This window comes from Phoxinus phoxinus (assembly GCF_949152265.1).
Source record: "Phoxinus phoxinus genome assembly, chromosome: 18".
NCBI classification, from domain to species: Eukaryota; Metazoa; Chordata; class Actinopteri; order Cypriniformes; family Leuciscidae; genus Phoxinus; species Phoxinus phoxinus.
In genome coordinates, this window is record NC_136893.1 from 10,404,296 (window position 1) to 10,425,289 (window position 20,994).

A 20,994-nucleotide genomic window follows, 5' to 3' on the forward strand; every position below is an offset into this window, starting at 1 on the left:
TACCTGTCATGTTCACACTGTCTAAACAACTGCAAACTACAAGTTATTGAATAGTAGTACTTCATTATTATGCCATCAACGAGGTAATATACTGTGTAAGGTGTATGTCAATCATAGGAATATATGATGAAACCGTAAAGTCCCATGTTTCCTTTTGTCCAGTATAAAGAGAACAGGATTCAATTGATAACATAATGACAGCTGTTGAATATAATCAAAAGAGTTTCAGAGTACATGAGATGACCACAACAGTGATTTTTAGATAAATCATACAAAAATTGAAAAAATAAAATGTTTTTTTTTTTTTAAAGTGGTAGGCTACCACAAAAAAAAATGTGTGCTATTTTATTTTATTTTTTACATATATTGTTAATAATCTGTCAGTTGAGGCAGAGTGTCATATGATGTTTTATTCCTCATTATAATATAAAATGCTATACTATTATGATTACGTATGAAACATTTGATATTTTATTAAAAAAAAATTACATTTATTGTTCACGTTCTCAGAATGTTAGGACTTTATAATATAATATACAGGATACTATTTCTTTTTTTTTCTTTTCTTTTCTTTTCTTTTCTTTTCTTTTCTTTTCTTTTCTTTTCTTTTCTTTTCTTTTCTTTTCTTTTCTTGCTCACTGATCTCTAGTCGGATATATCCAGTGTACGGCAGCGTCACAGCGCCCTCTGCTGGCGACAGTGGCGTCGCGCTCCGGCAGGAACTGATTCAGCAGCGGCGCGTTTACGCTCTCGAGTCACTCCAGCGCTACCGACTGTCGGGATGTGACCCCGGAACAGGACGCCTCCTTATACACAACACAGCTCTCAAATACAACAAAAACGACAGAATCCTGGACCAGGAGAGGTAAGCCATCAAAGCGGAGGTGTTTGAGTTGGATGTAAAAAAAAAATACGCCCAAAAACGAGGGGCGAATTGAAGCGGGTTGGCTGTTTTCTGTTGCTAGCGAGCTAATGTGTGTGTGTATGTGAATGGGAATTGTGGGAACTTCATTCAGGGCTTTGTTACAGCCCCACTGTCCGGTTTGCCTATTTAAACACCCCTTGTATCTTACGCACACTAACTTTTCTCCTTTAAACACCACAGTCGTAGATAAATGAAAGTCTGTTTGACTGACATTCTTAATTTTAAAGATATATGAACGATTTGTGCGCGGGTTTTGCCACAGGAAGGGTGAAGAGGACTGGAGTGATTCCAGTCCGCGAACTGTCTGCTGTAGTTCAGTGTTTGACCGATACTTAAAAAAACGAATTGTAATCTCATTTGCATATTAATGACGTCGTTTATTATCTATACACTTTGATATAATTTGTTTTTAATGGGGGGAAAAGTGCAACACTTTTATCCTGAGTTCTTGTGTTTGCTTGTATCTGTTTGATATTTATAGGTTTGTTTGATTATCTTAGACTCATAGTTCAGAAAGAATCTCAGCCACTTGTACCATTTTATCATGTCTTAGTGGCAATGATAGTCTATTTTTAGTCTTTCCACACCCTAAACTCATTGTGAATACAGAATACATCTGTCAGCTGCAGTGTGGCTCACAACTGGCAGTCTGCCTGTAGTGGGCACTTGAACTACGCCAGGCTTCGAGAGCTGACGGGACAGGGCAGGGCCAGCTACTTGTGAACTTGGAAGTGAAACAGTTTTTCTTCAGTCTTCACATTCTCCTGAGGGATTCTAGATCTTTGAATCCGAGAGAGATGGTTCCCCTCCTCTATGGTAAAGGGGGGGCAGGTGCGGCTCATGGACCGCTCAACCTCTGCGTCCCAAAGGGAGATCATCAGCTGCCTTTGAGCTACAAGCTTAGGCATGGACTCAGACCTCCTGCCAAGCCAAGCTTCAACACATTTTGTGTTGTTGTTGGGGAGCCCAGCCCCCCTGGTGTCGCTTGGCATCCCCCTACCCCCTCTCCTTTCTGTCCCGTCAGACACAACACAAGCTGGGTCTAATATGCCTTACAGGCCTGCTCCTACATGATCAAGGCCGGAATTCAGGCTTAAATCAGCCTTGTTGGCTGCAAATGTGGATTTTTTCTTTTGCAATTAGCAAAATCCTCTTTGGCTCACTTTCTTTGACTTTGAAGACAAAAGCTTTCGTTTTATCTATTAACAATCTCAGTCCTTTTTGGGAAATGTAATATTAATTTAAAAGAAGAAAAATGTGTGTGTGTGCGTGCGTGTGCGTAAAAAATAATAATATATATATTATTTGTTTTAATAATTGTGTATTAATTGCAGTTCTGAATTGAGTTATGAACTTCTACCTGGTTTAAATCTTCAATTCCAGACAATTTAGCCACACCCTATGAGGACAGGGCTGACTTTCTACCTTGAAATATAGCCCAGTGTTTGAGCCCATTTAGTTTAAGTTTTCCTTAATCGTATTATGGAGAGAATTGTCTTGTCATTTCACGTAGCTGTATGTTTCCGACAGCCGGTGCAGAAGTGATCCCAAAGGGAGCTTCCCACTGCAGTGGATTTTGTATTGTGATTCATGACAAGCGCTCTGGTGAATAACAACCATCTTGTGAAAGACTTATTCTAGACTGATTTAAATACGGAGATGATGCATTGGCAAAATAAGCTCTCACAATCTTCAGTATACGGTTTAAACCACTTCACACCTTGTCATAAAAAGTAAATTGTGATTTACTTAAAGTGATAGTTCACCCAAAAACTCAGAAAATTCTGTCATCGTTTACTCGCCCTCAAGTTGTTCCAAACCTGTATGAGTTTCTTTCTTCTGCTGAACACAAAAATAAGATATTTTGAAAAGTGTCGATAACCAGACAGTTGATGGGCACCATTGATTTCCATAGTATTTGTTCTTCTGCAGAATTCATAGCGGTTTGGAACAACTTGAGGGCGAGTAAATGATGACAGAATTTATTTCTTGGTGACCTATCCTTTTAAATGCGAATCGAAAAAAGGTTTAAAAACGTATTTTCTGTATGATTTTGAATATTCAGGGATTGCATTGCTGGGTCATGCATTGCTAATAAGTTATGACCTAGTTATTTGTCATCTGGCTGCCTCATCTCTATTGTTGTCAAATATAGTAGCTATTGTTTCCACACTGTAAATGTGAACGGCTGGTTTCCCATCATATCTGCTGGCAATAATCAACTCAAGCAAGACTTCAAAGAAAGTCTGTACTTTGGTTATATTGGCAAACAAATTTAGTTCCACCATATTTTCTGCTAAGATCACCTCTAACTGTCTTTTATTTTATTATAAGTTGAGGGAGATAAATATTAACAAAGTCAGGAGAGGTCTGGTTTTAATTATAACCTGACTTACTGGATGCTGATTGGCCCGGTTAGTTTTTGGTCATGTAAGTGTATTTCAGTTTGGTCAAGGGTTGGTGAGCCATAAAACAGATCTTACTAGAACAGTGCCCTCTGCTGCTTCACAATTATCTCAAATAAAACTGAAAAAATGTTGCTGGTCAGGATGACATGTTCACTGACAGAAGTTAAATTAGTTTCGGGGCTTGGCAGTTGATCCCATCCAATAATTCTTCAAACCAGCAAAGGTTATGTAACTTCATAAGATCCATAGAAAACCCCACTGTGGCCTGGGATCTGTATACTATGGAAAACCATTTGTGCCAATTGTGTTTTAGATTGGCCAACTGTTAACATTCTGGCTGCAAATACAGCAGTTTTTTGTATTATTATTTTTTCTTTTAACTCAGGAGTTGAAACTTTGATGTATTGAGGGCATCTTTTTTGATGAGCTGAATTAGTTCTGGTCAACATAAGGATTTTGATTGCTTTTCATTCATTACAAGGCTAAAAGTATATAGACCCAAACACCACAATTTCTATTTCTAAAATCAATTTCTAAACCATGTGCATTTGTAAAGGAGTTAGTCCTCCCTATCTTCCAGTCTTCTGGGAAGGCTTTCCACTCGATGTTGGAACACGGCTGCAGGGAATTGCTCCCATTTCAACACGAGCATCAATGATGTTTGACACACTGCTTTTTGCATACTATACAGTGGGGAATTGTGCATATTAAGATATTTCATTCTGACCTTATGCAAAAGATGTTTCTTGAGTTGAAGATGAATTTCTGATGCATGATTTCAAACGCATGTGATGTTCAAACAATTGAGGAATCTTTCTCTGCAAGCTGTTTGTGAGGATTCAAATGACTTGATGAGTCTATAAATAGAACTGCTATCTGGATTGTGGATCTCCTTCCAGAGCTTCTGCACCTTCCCTACATGGATAGTGGCAGGAGTCACTGATGAATTAGATCTTTTGCAGTATCGCTGCTTTGACTCAATGTTATGACCTTGCAGACCAGTGAGAACTCCCAGTGACCGTACCAAGACTAAAACACTTTGACTTTATCTGCTTTTCTCCATCTTGTAATTTGAATTAAGCCCCAATTAAACTGTGGGAAACCAAATGACACTAATTTGAGCCTCAGTGCAGCCTGGGTCATGACTGAACCAGAGGAGAGGTGTTCTATATTTAGCTGTCAGCCCAAAGGACCCGTCGTCACATGATTTGACATCTTCCACCGTGAAATCAGGCAAAGTCTAAAATGACATCTGGCGGCAATAAAACTGATTAGATTGTTGTTTTCGCTTGGATTCTTTGTGGAAAAAAGATTATATTTAGGTAACATGCTGCCTGTCATTTGATGAGGAGTGTGTGTGGAATGTTTTAGATGTTTTTTTATTATTAGTTGTTTTTATTATTATTAGTTATTCATATTAATTATGTCTTCTAGGGATATCTTGTAGAATTTCCTACATGATTCCTATATTTATTCTCATTTAAATGTGCAGAGTTTCCCCAAATATAGGTTTGAGATTAATGTGATAAAATGCCAGTGCTTAGTAAAAAATATTTTTTTTATGTTTATTAAATATTATTGGTATTATGAGTATAATTGTATTACTCTTGAGTTTGCCTAGAATATACCGGTACATTTTTTATTATTATAAATAAATAATTAATTAAAAAACAAAAGTTTATTAAAATGTAAAAAGAATATTACCAACAGACATATATTTTATACTCTGTACATCTTTAACATAGTCTGGGAAATTAATAACAGTTTTGGGAACCCCATGGCTAAAGCATGTAAAATTATAGATTGCAGCTTCATTGTGAACAGTTTATTTTTAAAGCAACTCGCAGAACGTTATAGGTTTGTAATATTGGTTATATGCATAAGATATAACTTATATCTGTAAGTAGCCTATGTATTTATATAGTCAGATTTCTGATGTTCTGCATCCATAACCTCTTCTTTTCCAAATGAGTTTTTCCTAAATGTAGCAACCATTTTATATTTTTAAGTCATCTTGTGTTGTGTCATGGCTTGATTAACAAAGGATTTTGATAATGGTTTTTACAGTCTGTCATCCACATATTTCATGAAATCTGCAGACTTGCTCAAACAAAACACCTGTTCCAGAGCTGAGGTGTGCTACAGATCTAAAGCCCTGAGAGATTATGGGGCATTTCTTAGAGATTCATACGTTGGAAGTCTTAGGAGGGTGAAGTAATGGTGCTGTTATGCACAGGCTTTTCTTGGGTGATTGCGGCAGAGTTGAGCTGCAGTGAGTCTGCCTGCTGTCTGGTTTCCAGCAGGAAGGACAGTCATGATCAAAAGCGAGAGAGAGAGAGAGTGAACGGTCTCCCCCTGAAGGTGTGCCTGGTGTCACAGAGCTGCCGAGCTGCCTCTCCGGTCCCTCTCCTGTCTTTCATCTGCGAGCACTCCTCATCCCCCCACGGCTGCCAGCGAGACGCAGCAGAATAAAGTGCATGCTTTATTGAATATGAAGCCCTTTTGATGGCACGGCCCTTTGGTGACTGATGAGTCTTTGACTGTAGTAGAGGAAACGTAGGTTAGATATTTCGCCAGCGTCACCCGTTTCTATACCAATTTCTGTCTTAATTGCTTTTCCCGGCTTACATTTAAGTGCCTTCAGAAATGTGAGCTGTTAACACGCCAGATTGGCCATGGGGAGGTACTGTCATTCTTAAAGTCAAGGCCAGACAAATGTATCTGTCGTGCAATGAAGGGTTGGAGGCAGCTTTTCAATGAAATATAGGCTAACCCCACATCAAACAAGCTGTCAACATGTATTAGAGGCTCTTTGTGGAGATAAGAGGGCGTGAGACATCACAGGCTCTGGATGTCGCCAAAGGATTCAATCCGACAGATTCACAAAACCCCAGAATACATTTGATGTCATTCATTTTGCTCTATTGTCAGTGCCAGTCTGAGATTTTTTTTTTTCTTCTTCTCCCACATGACATTGGTGTGAGATGCATTATCGCATTGATTATGGATAAGATGGTATGACCACAGACTGTCTCTTTGTCTATTGTGTTGTGATGCTTTTCCTGGAAAATAACATTTGAAATCGTTTTGAAAATTCACTGTTGCGCTTAAGCATGTGGCTTTTTCGTCTGTGATTGTTCTTTTTTTTTTTTTTTTGCTCAAGGTCCTTAAAATTGTTTCACACTGAGTGTAAGTTTGAAAATAGGTAATTAGGAAGTGAGCAAGACGAGGGAAAGCTGGGAGCACTGTTAGATCTTCCATTAAATATGCACGAGGGCCATTTATGAGGCTGTCAACCTGCTCCATGATCTGAAGTGCGTTCAGACTTCAGACACTGCCATTCTCCTTAATTAGAAGCTCTCTGCAAAGGTTATGATGGGTTTGATATTTAAGCCAGATATGTATGCCAGTTTGTACAGGTAGAAATGTTTTTTTCCTCTCTATAACTTATTGTTCCATTTAAATAAATGGTAACACTTTACAATAAGGTTTCATTTGTTAACATTAGTTAATGTATAACTAACTTGAACTAAACATTAGCAATACATATGTTACTGTATTTGTTAATCTTTGTTTATGTTAGTTCATAAAAAAATACAGCTGTTCATTGTTTGTTCATGCTACTACTTCACAAACAATAACATGAAATTAACCAACAATGAATGTTGTATAAGTGCAGTTCATTATTAGTTCATGTTAACTAATGTAGTTAGCTAATGTTACTAATCAAACTTTATTGTTAAGTGTTACCAAATAAATGTTATGGACATGTTCATTTTTAGATCTAATTTGCTTTTTTTTTGGCCCTCATGCATTATATTTTAGTATGAAACCCAAGCAGGAATGTATTCAACTCACGAGTTCTGAAAATAAATGTGAGGTATGAATAATTGAGTACTCTCTTGCTCTGTGTGCGGTTGCTCAGCAGTGCGTCAGGAGCAGGGGGGATGAACCGAGAGGAAGCCCCTGGCAAGTCTCCTGAGGAGATGTACATCCAGCAGAAGGTGCGGGTGCTGCTCATGCTCAAGAAAATGGGATCAAATGTAAGTGTCAGACCCATGAGAATAAGACATCTTCTGATGGTGCTTTAAAGACGACATGAAATAGCATTCGTTTTTTAACATAAGTAATGTGACATTTCTGAGTGAAAAAATGTTCTGTGAGAAATAATTAGAGCAAGACATGATTGTGTCTGAGGATTAAATTACATCATTAAGAAATAAGTAATTGGTTAATATTATTTTTCCCCCAGCTGCACAATCGTCGTTACGTTTTATTGACTATGAAAACTTTTCTTTCTTTAAAAAAAATCTGCTTTGATTGATTAATAATGCAAAATAAGCTGATTATTGTTTTCTTTAAAATATAGAAACCAGCAATTGGTGGTAATACGGTGATCGTTTCATTGTTCCTTTAAACTGATTTAGTTGCATTTTAAAACCTCTGAGTAGTTCTTAACCAGACACTGGCATGGGTTTTCATTGCCATATGTGAATCTGTTTTTTTGTCCCCACCCTTCCAGCTGACACCAAACGAGGAAGCATTTCTGCGGAATTATGCAGGCGTGGTGCATAGCCAGATGAGTCAGTTGCCACAGCACCCTATTGACCAGGGTAAGTCAACATTTACAGCCTGAACACTGCTGACCAAACCTATGACATCACACCTCCACCCTTTACCACTAACACTCTTATTACTAAGGTAGCATTGAAAGATTAGAAGAATTATTGTCTTTCCTTTCCTGCTTGTTTAGAGCATCATTTGAAATGGTGTTATTAAAATGTCTAACTACTAGGGTAAGGTGACTTTAGATCATGAATATATTAGATTTTATCTATCTATCTATCTATCTATCTCTCTCTCTCTCTCTCTCTCTCTCTCTCTCTCTCTCTCTCTCTCTCTCTCTCTCTCTCTCTATATATATATATATATATATATATATATATATATATATATATATATAGAGTGTATATATATATATATATACACAAAATTGGCAATATTTGTTTATATTGGGACAATGTGATGCTGTAGATTGGTCCACAAGGGGGCGCTAGCACAACATAAATATTTCAAGTAGTCAGTTTGAACCCTACAAATGATATTTTCCTGTTTTTAACTCTGATCAGTTGATCTAAAGTTATTGAGTGAGTTAACTTAACTGTTATATGCTATAGTGAGAATGACACTGTAATGTTCAGTCTTACTAAGATGCATTAACTGAGCACCTTGTCATAGTTCACATGCTCTGTAAAATGTGATGTTTTTGACAGGGGAAAATTTATTATATTGTAAATAACATTAACATGTGGTGCATAAAAGTGTGGCGCACACATTTTGTTTTGATTAAATATGCATATAAGCCTGGTTGTAAAGTGCTCGTTTTGGAAGGATCTTTATAAATAATGCAGTAGCACAAGATGGATGGATATAGATGTGTATTGTGCATCTGGGATTGTTTTTGCTCAAAATCCTTTTTAAGCAGATCTTTGTGTGTGTTTGCTCCACTGTTATGAAATCTTCCATCGTTGGTGAGTGATTTTAAGATGTGATGTGTTTCTAGATAGAATAGAAAAATGGAAACGGCAGCCCTAAGATGAAAGCGATCTCTGTCTATCAAATGCAGTCTAATGAGGCAGAGATGAAAGGGACTTAATGAACAACACGCAATGAAGAACAATAACCTTTGTTTAATGCACAGACGAGGGCCATCAGGAATATGTTAGGGGAGCTGCTCCAAGATTAGTCCGTTTCCATTAAGAGAAACTGACATCTCATTCTCTGGCGTAAGATCTGTGTGAACCCTTAAATAAAGCATGTGCTAAAAAGGATAGAGGTCTGCTGAATGTGTTTAGTAGTAGTGGTAATAATCACTTATTTTAGTTAAAAGTAAATGGATAATGTAGAATCTGAGGATTTGGCTAATAGACCTTATTCACAGCAGCGCCGTCTTTGATTTTTAACGGGAATGAAACCCACATCTCTTCAGTGGGTTGTACTGTTATTTAATGTGTTTTTGGATTGTAATGCTGCCGAATCACAGCAAAAACATCTTTCCAGGACATTTCAGTAAACCAACAACTCTGGACAACATGAGCTGTGGAAAATTATAAGTGATAGGAGCTTTTTTTATTGAATCTATCCCTCACAGCCTCGCTTTCATACCTTTCACGGCGCTGCTCTGAATGATGACTATGTTGTATTGGTGCATATAGATGGCACTTTAGTTCTACACACTCTCGCGCTAATGCTTTCTCTTTCACATCAGGCAAAATAGTGCCGCATCTCGGGGGACTGTACCACAGTTGGATGAATTATTTACGTATCCAGCTGTCTCAGAGGAGCGTGTGTTTGCGTCCAACACCTTGGAAAATGAGTCACCCAGTGACTAGTTTAGCTTTGCAGATATGGCTTAATTTGCTTCTGATAATGCTTACAAAAAAGAAATGCTATATGGCTTTTTATAAGTATGACTGATCTGTAAGCCTCAGATTTCTGGGGTAACTTAAAGGGCTGCTGTCTGTATGTTAATAAGAGTCGTATAAGGATGGGAGTTCATCTGTGATGGGCACAGTAACACGTTTGTGTGCAGACGAACATACTGAATAGACTCGGACCACTGATGCTGACCATTTCACTTTCTCAATGGCTATTGTTCTCACATGTGAATAAACACTTCTGTGTTAAATGTTTTTTCTTTTTCCTTTCTCTCTTTTTGAGAGAGAAATGTAATGTTTGGCATGATCGTGCTATTCTGAATGCGGTCAGTTTTGATCTCAGCTGGACAGGTTTGATTGATTATTTGACCATGAAGGTGGGATCCACACCATATAACATAAATACTTGTGGATAGTCTCCCAGAACTACCGTGCTCTCCGATTTTCTTCAGTTGTGTACAAACCTGGTATGTTTACTCCTCCTGATGCTCCAAACCTGTTATTTTCCCTGTTTACTAGTCTACGGATTAAACAAATTTGCATTTGGGACCATCTAATTGGCTAATTACCATAGACGCATATTCTAAATTTTGTACTGCAACTTTAATCTCATCTAAGGCCTTGAAGTTTAGAGGATGAAACTGGATGGTGGTGTCTGGGGGAGGATGATGGGCGTAGGAGAACTTTGAGAGTTCATGCAGCTCAAAGCTTTATACCATGCCAAGCAGACTCATTAACACGCCTGAAGAAATAGATGCAGCTAAAATAAAATGATCAGGCAACTCTTTATTTATGCAATAATTAGGCGAATATGTGCATTTGGTGCACTGTTCATACAATTTTTATTTTTGTAATAATTAACTTTTATGTGCAATTACAAAATATACATATTAGACGAGAGGTAACTTGATCCAAAAGAAGCACGAGTGTCAGGCCCGTCTCTGATTGATCCTCACCATTGGCTGAAAGCCGACAATGAGGCTGTGAGAGAGCCTACCGCCCCTTTTGTGGATGCCTTGGGAACTGAACAACAGAGTGAGTACAGTAGACAGTTTCCATGGCGATGGAATTGAGTGTGGAGCGGGGTGGACAAGGGCTTCGTGGTGGTGTGTGGATGAGGGAGTGGAACAGGCCTCATTAGGGGACCTTCAGTCAAGCCGGATTGTTAATTACAGACGGATGGTGTGAGAACATCACGCTCACTCATTTGGTCCTGTCTGTGCGACAAAGCGCTTGAAAGGAAGCTGCTCTTTTACGTCCTCCTTTACAAGCTTTTATTGTCTTTGTTGTGTAAGTGCCTGCCCTTTAAAGAAGAGTTCAAAGCTATGCATTAGTTAGTTGTGTGTTATCCATCTTTTAGACCGACACGGCCGAGTCAACAGTCTTTTGTCTTGTCTGCTGGTATAATCCTCAGACAGTATAATCCCAGACTGCACTGCATCAGTGGACTGATGCGACACAGAGAGCGCTCTTAAGACCCTTTATCACTAAACCAATGAGTCATTGCCCAAAACACACAGAAAACATCATTTTCTCATAGTGTGTGAGAATAAAACGCCATTTTTTATTTTATAGATTTGATGATGGTTTGAATTAATTATTAAATGCTACATTGCTAAAATTAAAGAGGGTAAAAAAAAAAAATTAAAACTATAAAGGTTTACATGGGTAATTTCCTCTCAGGCTCTGGTATTTTAAGCCTAGCCTAAATATGTCCATTTTTGTTCATTGTAACTACAATCGGTTTGTTTGCCAGCTGTGGAACAGTGTTTTTAGGTGGTCCACTAGCACAGCATAATAATGCAGTAGATGTTATTAAACAGCCCTGTCGCCGTCCTGCTGTTCACATCATTATCCTCTTCTGCTGTGGCAGATTGTGACCCGTTTCTAATTGCAGTAGTAATAGTCTAAATGTCTATTTCCCCCGATAAGCAAATTAATGAGCCACAGAGCCTGCTTTAAAGACATTACACTGGCATGTGGAAGAGAGAAAGTTGGGGGTTTATTATAATAATGTTTTATATATATATATATATATATATATATATATATAATAATTATTAAATAATCCTGTATATTTAATTTTAAACATATTTCTATAAATATACATATATTTACACGAATACACTATATATAGGTGTGCGTATATGCATGTACACACACACACACACACACACACACACACACACACACGAGTAAGAGGATCCCGCCTCGAACTAAGTTAACATACGGAAATGCTACTTAGTGAAATGGATAATCAGTTGATGTCATTTCTACAGACTCTGATTCATGGTTAACAGTACAGATAACTTTAGCAACATCCGAACATGGTGTTCTGTTCCTTTGTTGGCCTTCATGACCTTAGACACAGTTGTCTTTCTTGTCTCACAGCTATCACGAGAAGAGAATAAAGTTCAAACTGACAATTCTCTTTCTACAAAATAAAAATCTTAATTTATTTGGTTGCATGAGCTAATTAATTACGAAACAAGTACATATTTATTCTCTGGAAGCAGGGCTAAACACTGCTACTGCATTCCTGACATGGGTCAGACCCTCAGTCACCTCTACAGAGTACAGACATTGCCTGTAACAGAAATAAAAAACCCAAAACAAAAACACGATGATTTCCAATTAATTATACAATACTATTTGTGTGTGTTACTAAAGCTAATTTGACAGCTAGATCTCTAGCACTGAAATGGAAATGAAAGTTTAGAGGGATGTCTGGGAGCGTGGCTACATTTGAGTTTTTGTAGATGTAGAAGTGTCTTGCACGATCCACACAGAATGGTGTGGGGGTGTATGTGTGGTTGTGTGTCAGTCCCACACACTCACTGCTGGCCATGTGTAAGCACACTTCCTAATGGCCAGTAATGCCTGCTATCGCAGCTCCTCAGCGGTGATCTGAATGCCATCATCTTTAATGCCCTGTCTGGTGTCATCATTGTATTGCTATTATCAGATGATAGCTGACAGATTACTATAGCTGTTAAACAGGGAAGATTTAGGAAATAACCTCTAATCATACCGTGACTGATTTAAAGGTCCACATAGTAATGTAGTTTGTCAGTGTTTAATCCCATTGTAGAAATAGTTTATTATACTCTTTTTTTTTTTTATATATATATATATATATATATATATTTAGTGTATTTTTTTTTTTGAGTAATTGTTAGATTTAGATAATTTATAGTTTTTTACTTAATGTAGTTATTTCAGTTTTTTTAGTGTTTTTATTTTACATTGAGGGGCAACCCACACCATAAAACAGCTTTTATTATTATCTATTTACTGTGATTTTTTATTTTTTTTTATTGTATTCATTTCTAAAAAATTACTGATTGTGTCATTAAGTTCATAAAATTAGAGCTTGTTCGTCTAATGAGCGTGTTAGTCTAATGAAGCTGTACCTATCAGAGATTTCACCTTCACAATTAAAGCACTATCCCTTCAGTATCATAGACCACAGGTGTTTTGTGATATGATAATGGATTAGGGTGAGTGTATTCCTCCAGGATTGTGGTTGGAGGTTATACAGGGCAGTACTGGAGAGAGGCAGAGAGCTGCTGTTCGTTCATAGGTGTTTGCCGCCTGCCGGATTGTGATGCAATCTGAATCTGAGCTGTTGCTAGGCGACGGCTCATGAGGGTTCTGACGTCTGCGGCGCGTTGGCTTGTGATCCTGACACAGCGTGTGTCGCAGGGAGTGGCGCGAACATAACCAAGGCAGGCGGAAGATGGCATTTTCCTCCACTGTCTCTCCATCCTCCTTCCGCTTAAACGCACTTTCAGTTTAACTGTGAGGATATTGAGCAGCCTGTCAGTTGTTATAAAGCTTCGTCCTTGATCATGATCAGGCCGTTACGCAAGCGTTATGCAACTGTAAAGATGATACAGGATCAAAGACATGCTGTTGATGGTTAAGTAGTCTCAATACTCAGCATCAGTCTCATTTTCATCATCACAGTTTGGTTTTATTTGGATTGCATCACGTGTCTATACAGTGGAGTCTTTACACTTTACTATTTTTTGAGGTGTTACATTTTCTCTCCTATTTCAGCTTATTATGCGGAGACATTTCCCTGAAGAGTATAAACGCTGATTCTGTGACTATCATTCAAAACATTGCTCTTTTTATATTAAGAGTATTTGTTTTATTCTGCTGTAAGCTAAAGCATCAGAAAGACTGAAATTAGACCCGTTTTCAGTAGAAATAGACATCATACAACCTGTGAACAGGGTGTGAAGCTTCGGTTTTTTCAGGAAGGTGCTAACACTCGTCTGAAGCTGTCTGGTCTCACTGTGTGCTAATGTTTTAATCGGCCAATAACCACATAAAACAGACTTAGAAGTTGTCATATAATGCCTAGTTTTCTGTGCAATACTTTTTAGTATATATTTTTGTATAGTTAAGTTTGATAAAATATTGCCATGGAAATTCAAAGTAAAGAACATCACGAAAATACACAGACCTTTAGTTAGGTAAAATGGCACCTTTGATGTTGAATGCGTTTCTTCTGCTTTTTGAGAAGTCCTGCTCATTTGATATTGAGGAAGTGGAGTGTCTGATTTGTGGGCTAGAGTACATGAAAGGCAGAGGAAATTAACATGCCGATGTTCTGCTTTCTGCTTATTAAGCTTTAGCTTGGTCAGTCAAAACAGTTTAGAATAAAAAAAAGGTCCATCACTGGGTTGCAAAACAAATGATATTGGGCTACATCAGCCCTTCCTGTGCCGCAAACTGCCTTTGACCTTCAGACGTCCAGCTGACCTAAAATAATCTGGACAGAGCTCACGTTTTGCTGTTTATTTACTACTGTTTACACATTTGTGGTATTGTTATTAATCCATGTTCATCTAGGGACAGCTGGACCTACAAATCCTGTTTGCCCGGTTTGCAGGGGTTTGTTTTCCATCCCCGGGCGGGATCGTTAATTCAGGATTGGAATTGATTAGAGCCTTCCCTTGATAAGACATGGCCCGGACCTGACTGAAATCACAAACGCTCTCGTTGCTTCTTTAAAAGCCGCACAGACTTCCTGCTATCCGCCGGTGACATTTTGATGTCTTTAAAGGACATCTCTTGCAGTGTTTGTTTTGGCTCACACACGGGTCTCTCGTATTTCAGATATGGACAGTAGTAGATTTGGTTTATGGAGGCTTTTGTCGCATTTCTTATCGGTGCGGCACAGAAAATCCTAAGCAGTGGTTGGTAATGTGCGTCTCATGCCGCATGCTGCAAAAACAGATGCTGATTTGACCCTGACGTTAAGCTGTTGATGTGAACACAAACTGAGGTCTATATGTATCTGCTCTGTATTCACAATACACATGAATGTGATCTACTTTGACTCGTATGAGTGGGATCATCATTATGATATACTGTGAACATCCATCCCTACAGTTCTCCAGGGCAGAGATCAGGGCATCTGGAGTATGAATGTGTGAAATATTGCTTTGAGGTCACTGGGGTCAGTGCTGTTAAAAGAAGGCTTATCTTTACAGATTTCAGACTTTAGATACCTTGGCACTATTCGAAATACATGTACTGAATACATGACCCACACTGGGTACGGTTTTCCACAATACATTTACCGGTACATTTATGCATTTGGTAGACGCTTTTATCACATTCAAGGTATACATTTTCAGCAGTTCATGCGTTCATTGGGACTTGAACCCATGCTTAAATGCTCATATTTTTATCAATTTATTAGAATTACATTAATTAAAAAAAATTTACTTTGTGTAAAAAACATACAAAAAGCAGATGTGCATGTTTTACTATTTTAAACAAATAGCATGCAGTATTCAGTGTATACTGCACAGCCATACATTTTTTTGGGAATGTTTGTAAGGCATTGTCTGAGTTTAATCACACGCCACAGCCTGTTTGCTCTTCAGCCATTATAATAATGTTTGCTGCCATTGGACGAGCTCACGTAATTTGCTCCGATGTGAAGATTACATTTTCCTTGCCTAACAAAGCTGTTAGGATAATAGCCTGGAGAGTGGCTGTATACAGTGCTATGTGCAAAAAGTTTTAAAATAAGTATTCTTCTTATAGAATTATTTCATTTTTGACTGGAATTTCTTTATAAACGGTAGTTATTTTAATTCTGTAAATCTGTAATATTTATATAATTACTTCTAAAAAGAAAAGTATATATGAATGATATAGTTGTTTATTTTTTTGCATATAATCTGTGAAAATGGAATAATAACAGTTGAAGGCCGGTTGAACCCGGTTATCGTCCGTTGCAGATCCTAACTCTGGTTTTGATTGTTTTGTCCTTATCCCAGGAGCTGAGGACGTGGTGATGGCCTTCTCAAGATCAGAGACCGAGGACAGGAGACAGTGACCTCTCGCCATGCCGAGTCACTACAGCTGAACACAACACAACACTGTTGACTGATGGAGAGGGCGGAGCCTGAGACGGGAGAGGGGCGGGGCTCTGCTGCATGCCAGTTGCCCCACTTCCCTTCTCTTCCCCATTCCCCTCTTCCTCCTCACACTAACTGTTACACTATCGGGCCCTGCGGCCGCACTACCTGGTGACTTACAGCAAACCAGTCAGAAAGAGTCCTGGCGGGTAAATATTTGATTTGGGGGTTTTTAAGTTTTTTTTTCATTGTTTTTTTTTCATCATGCTTCCGTAAAACTGGCGTTTTCTATTTGTTCCCATGAGAGACTTAATGGACCAAGAGCTTCATTTGTCTGGTCAAACTACGAAAAAATATAAATCGCATTATGGGTTGTTATTACAGACAATTTTGTATGTAGTTTCTTGTTTTACTGTCTACAGGATCATGCAGGTAGATTTTCTTTGTTTGTTTACTTTATTATTTTCAGGTTTTTTAAATTGTTTATTAGTTGTTCACATCATAATTTCATCCAAATAACATTCATGTTGTTGTGGAGGATACCGAGGCCCATACACAAGCACACACTAGCAGAACGGTGTACACGAATTACCTGATGTTTCATGATCTATTTTTTCGATGTTTGGATTAATGTGAAATTTCATAGATTTTTGTACAGAACGTGAGAAAAAAAGTAGAAAAGTGAACGAGTTGTGCCAACTGTGTTTTTATGTAAAATATTTCTAAAGGTATCTAATGAATGTCTTAGGTCCTTATTTATTTTTTCAATGTCTTATTTCAAAATGTAGACAAACACAAACCCTTTTAAACTTCAATTCTGATTTGTAACCGCATGTTTTAATACGAATGAAACGATAATAACCACAAATTTATATGTCAAATGGAAATCTCAGCCTTAAGCGTCGTCACAAGATGTGCCGTTCTCGGACACGAGTATGCGGCACTGTATATCTGACTGTGATTCAGTGGTGCTAGCGAAACACGTTTTTAGTTATTCTAATTGAAGACGAAGATGAATATGAGCTTGTTTTAATTCCGAGGACGCTAAACGTCCCACGATAACTTAATTGAAAACCAAACTTTTTCAATTTGATTTTGTGTTTTGGCCTCTGACCTTTTTGGTAACATTAATTCATGTTCGGTATTTAATGCGTATTCATGTTTTGTTAACTTGCTTAACATAATTATTGTATCCTAGTGTTTTGAAATGACGCATGCCTGCATTGTGATCTACGGTGTATATGTTCAAGTAGCTCTGTAATGGTCACAAGAGCCTCAATGTACACCTCTTTTTAATCTGTGGACGTAAGTCCTTTTATGGAAATGGCTTTTATAGTTCTCGCTAATATCAGCAATAAGTATTTGAATGTGTTCAGTCATCAAGGCTACTTACCCACGTGACAGACGCATTATCTCACCAATGACAGGAACGTGCATCTGGTTGCTTTTAACTGTAAATCCTTGTTTTGTCTATGCATTGTTTCTTAACATCAGAATCATACAATCGTGTCTTACATGCGTTTCAGGTTGGGTTCGTTGCCTTTCAGCTTTGCAACCATATGAATGTCACTCTGGATTCTTGTTTAAATCATTGACTTCATTGCATGTTGTCCCTACTCGCTTGAGCTGTTAAACTATTTAATGTGAATTGCTTTTTTTAATTGTTTTAAATTCAATTGAATTTTTTTTTTTTTTTTTTTTTTTTTGCCGAATGGCCGTCGACCTCGTCCTTTGACTTAAATGCGTCCAAAATCTATACCAACTGAACCATTAAAGGAGTTGAAAACTGCCTGTTGTATTGAAAGTTTTTGCTTCCAGTGGCATTTATTCTGAAATCAAGTATGAAAGATTGTGTTGTGTGTTTCGACACTTCTGTCTGTGTGAGATAAGAACTAAAAGGGAAATCTCATAATAAGGGCATATTTTGCTCCACTTTATGGAAGTCTTTGGAATCTGCTCTGGGATCTGATAAGATACCAGTACAAGAAAAACAGCCAAGGACACAACAGATTATGGATGAGCAAAAATGTTTTAAATGTAAATACACATGCAGATAGTTATGCTATTTGATAAGTGATACGTTTCTTTAAAACAAACTCTAATAAAACTCAAATTTGATCTGCTCAATTAACCCTGTGATGCATGATGTCCACTAAATAATATATAGTATTGCAATATTCATCAATGTATTGCATGTTTTATTATTTGACAGGAACAAATGACTTGCTGTTGAATTAAAATGAAATTAAAGTTTCAGTTTGGTACTCGCTTTTCAATAATTAAATGGTTAATCAGGTTTTCATCAATCATTTGTTAATTTATTTAAAATGGCCACAGTATTGTCTATATATGGAATTGAAACACTGGCCAATATTGTGTTGGAGGTTTCAAGCCTATATATGCGCACCTGGTGGCCAAGCTTCACTGCTTCACACAGAGTGTGAAGGTTGAATTAGCAGAGCAATGGAGCAGCTGTACATAAAATATTGCAATCCACACAACATAATAAGAGACCTATCAGAGTTCATAAAAGGACAAATTGTTGGTGCGTGTCTCATCTGTGACCAGGACAGCAAGTCTTTGTGGTGTATCGAGAGCTATGGTATCCAGGGTAATGTATACCACCACGTAGGATGAACCACATACAACAGGAGTGACTGTCGACGCAAGAGGAGGCTGTCTGAAAGGGATATCTGGGCAACCTGAATTGTATTCAAAAAACATAAAACATGTTTTGCTCTGATGAGTCCACCTTCTCTGACTTTCCCACATCCGTGAGTTACAGTGTAGAGAAGCCCCAAAGAGGCTTAACACTCAGACTGTTGCGTGCCCAGAGTGAAGCACAGCGGTGGATCAGTGATGGTTTGGGCTAAGATATCATGGCATTCCCTACTTGAGCTTGATGCGTCACTGCCAAGGACTACCGAACCATTCTGGAGGACCATGTGCACCTAATGGTTCAAACATTGTACCATGAAAGGGGTGGCGTGAATCAGCATGATAATGCACAAATACACACAGCAAGACTTGTGAAAGAAAGGTTTGAGGAACATGAAAGTAGTTGAACATCTCCCATGGCCTGCACAGTGACCAGATCTAAATATTTTTTAGCCACTTTGGGCTATTTTGGAGGAGATGGTCAGAAAACGTTTTCCTCCACCAGCATCACATAGTGACCTGGGGCCTCATTTATAAAGCTTGCGTACGCACAAAACGGGGCTGAAAACATGCGTACGCCAGTTCCTGCGCAAAAGGTGGGATTTATAAAGAAAAACTTGACGTGAAAATATGCGCACCTCCACGCAAACTCTGACCCATGCGTACGCACATTTTGAAGACAAAGCAGTTTGGCGACACTGATGGTGAGTTGAGGAACTGACTGCGGATAAAGGGAATTAACCCTTTGCAAAATGGCAAAATTAAGTTTGACATATTTCAATATTTACAATATTTACAAGTTGCTCAAAGGTCCCGGTTACAACAAAAAATACAAACTAGAAAAAAAAGTTTGTTGAGACAAACTTTAAGTTGGCTTGAGAAAGCCGGACCAGAGAGTTTGAAGAAGTCTAAAGTAGTTTGATGTTTAAAGTAGGTTAAAGTTTGATATATAGATAGATTAGTAAGAAAGAAAGAAAGATATATAAGTTAGTTAGTTAGTTAGTTTGAAAGATAGATAGATAGATAGATAGATAGATAGATAGATAGATAGATAGATAGATAGATAGATAGATAGATAGATAGATAGATAGATAGATAGATTTAGAATGGTAGATTAATTAAGTCTAGGGCTTCAGGGAGTTTAGTTTTGAGTTTTTGGCTTGAAAACTGAAAGTCAAATCAGTTTGAAAAGATATAGCACACCAAGTCAGAACAGTCTGAAGGTCTGACCCGAGTTTGGAGTTTGTAGAGTTAAAGCTCTAGGTTGAACAGGTGAAAAATTTTGGGTCAGAAGAATAAGAAAAAGAATAATAATAATAATAAGTTTACATAGGATTTCAGTAAGTTGGCTTTCTCAAGCCAACTTAATAACATTAAATCACCATTATGGGTCCTAAAGATACATACATGCATGTTTAGTTTAAAGACATAAAAGGAACTATATGCTGAAAGTACGTAAATTCAATTTCTTTCACTTCCATTCTTAAATGGATGTAGGCCTATCACTCATTGTGATAAGGTGTAAATGATTAAATCTGATCGCAAACACAAACACAAATTTCCTTGCTCCTTTAATATATGCATGGCTAATGAGGTAATTTGCATTGTCTATATATGGTTGAATATGGGCGGAGAAAGGGCGGTAAATGATTTTTTTTGCGTGCGCAAATTATCAGGTAGGCTGTGATTTATAAAGTGAAAATTGCGTGCAGGTGTGCGTACGCACGGTTTTATAAATCTGATTTTTTTTTTGCGTACGCCATTTTTGGCTTTTGTGCGTACGTACACTTTTAGTAAGGTTCCTACGCACCGTTTTATAAATGAGGCCCCTGGCCAGTTCCAAGAGGAATGGCTCAAAATCGCTCTGGCCACTGTGAAGGATTGTATCTGTTATTCCCATTATAAATTGATGCTGTATTGGCCACATTTGTGATTCGTGAATCTTGTTTCCAAGTAATAACATTTGTGATTTGGTATTACAGTTAATTTGTCCTTGAGTGCATCGTATTGTATTTAGAAGCCGTAGGTGAAGGTACAGTATAAAGGCTGCTGCTAACTGCAGATTGTGAAATGTTTCCCCATTCTGATTACATGAATTCCCCATATAATAACCAACATCTGCTCAGTGCTTCTCCCGCCATCTTCCACAGATGGTCAAATCCTGTGATTTAGAGGAGGCT

General features: G+C 37.9%; 1 protein-coding gene across 1 annotated transcript; it reads left to right on the forward strand.

The window, feature by feature from the left end:
• Positions 1-663: 663 nt before the first annotated feature.
• Positions 664-17,944, forward strand: ctnnbip1 (catenin, beta interacting protein 1). Its single transcript, XM_079589339.1, has 4 exons — positions 664-865; positions 7,259-7,376; positions 7,856-7,946; positions 16,076-17,944. The coding sequence occupies exons 2-4, from the start codon at positions 7,281-7,283 to the stop codon at positions 16,132-16,134; spliced, it is 246 nt and encodes an 81-aa protein (XP_079445465.1). The 5' UTR covers positions 664-865; positions 7,259-7,280; the 3' UTR covers positions 16,135-17,944.
• Positions 17,945-20,994: the final 3,050 nt, after the last annotated feature.

What these genes read in the sequence shown, in the direction of transcription:
- ctnnbip1 (XM_079589339.1), top strand. Translation starts at nt 7,281, where the DNA reads ATGAACCGAGAGGAAGCCCCTGGCAAGTCTCCTGAGGAGATGTACATC. An exon ending in TCAAGAAAATGGGATCAAAT is followed by an intron (nt 7,377 to 7,855) that starts GTAAGTGTCAGA and finishes CCACCCTTCCAG; the next exon opens with CTGACACCAAACGAGGAAGC. An exon ending in ACAGCACCCTATTGACCAGG is followed by an intron (nt 7,947 to 16,075) that starts GTAAGTCAACAT and finishes TCCTTATCCCAG; the next exon opens with GAGCTGAGGACGTGGTGATG.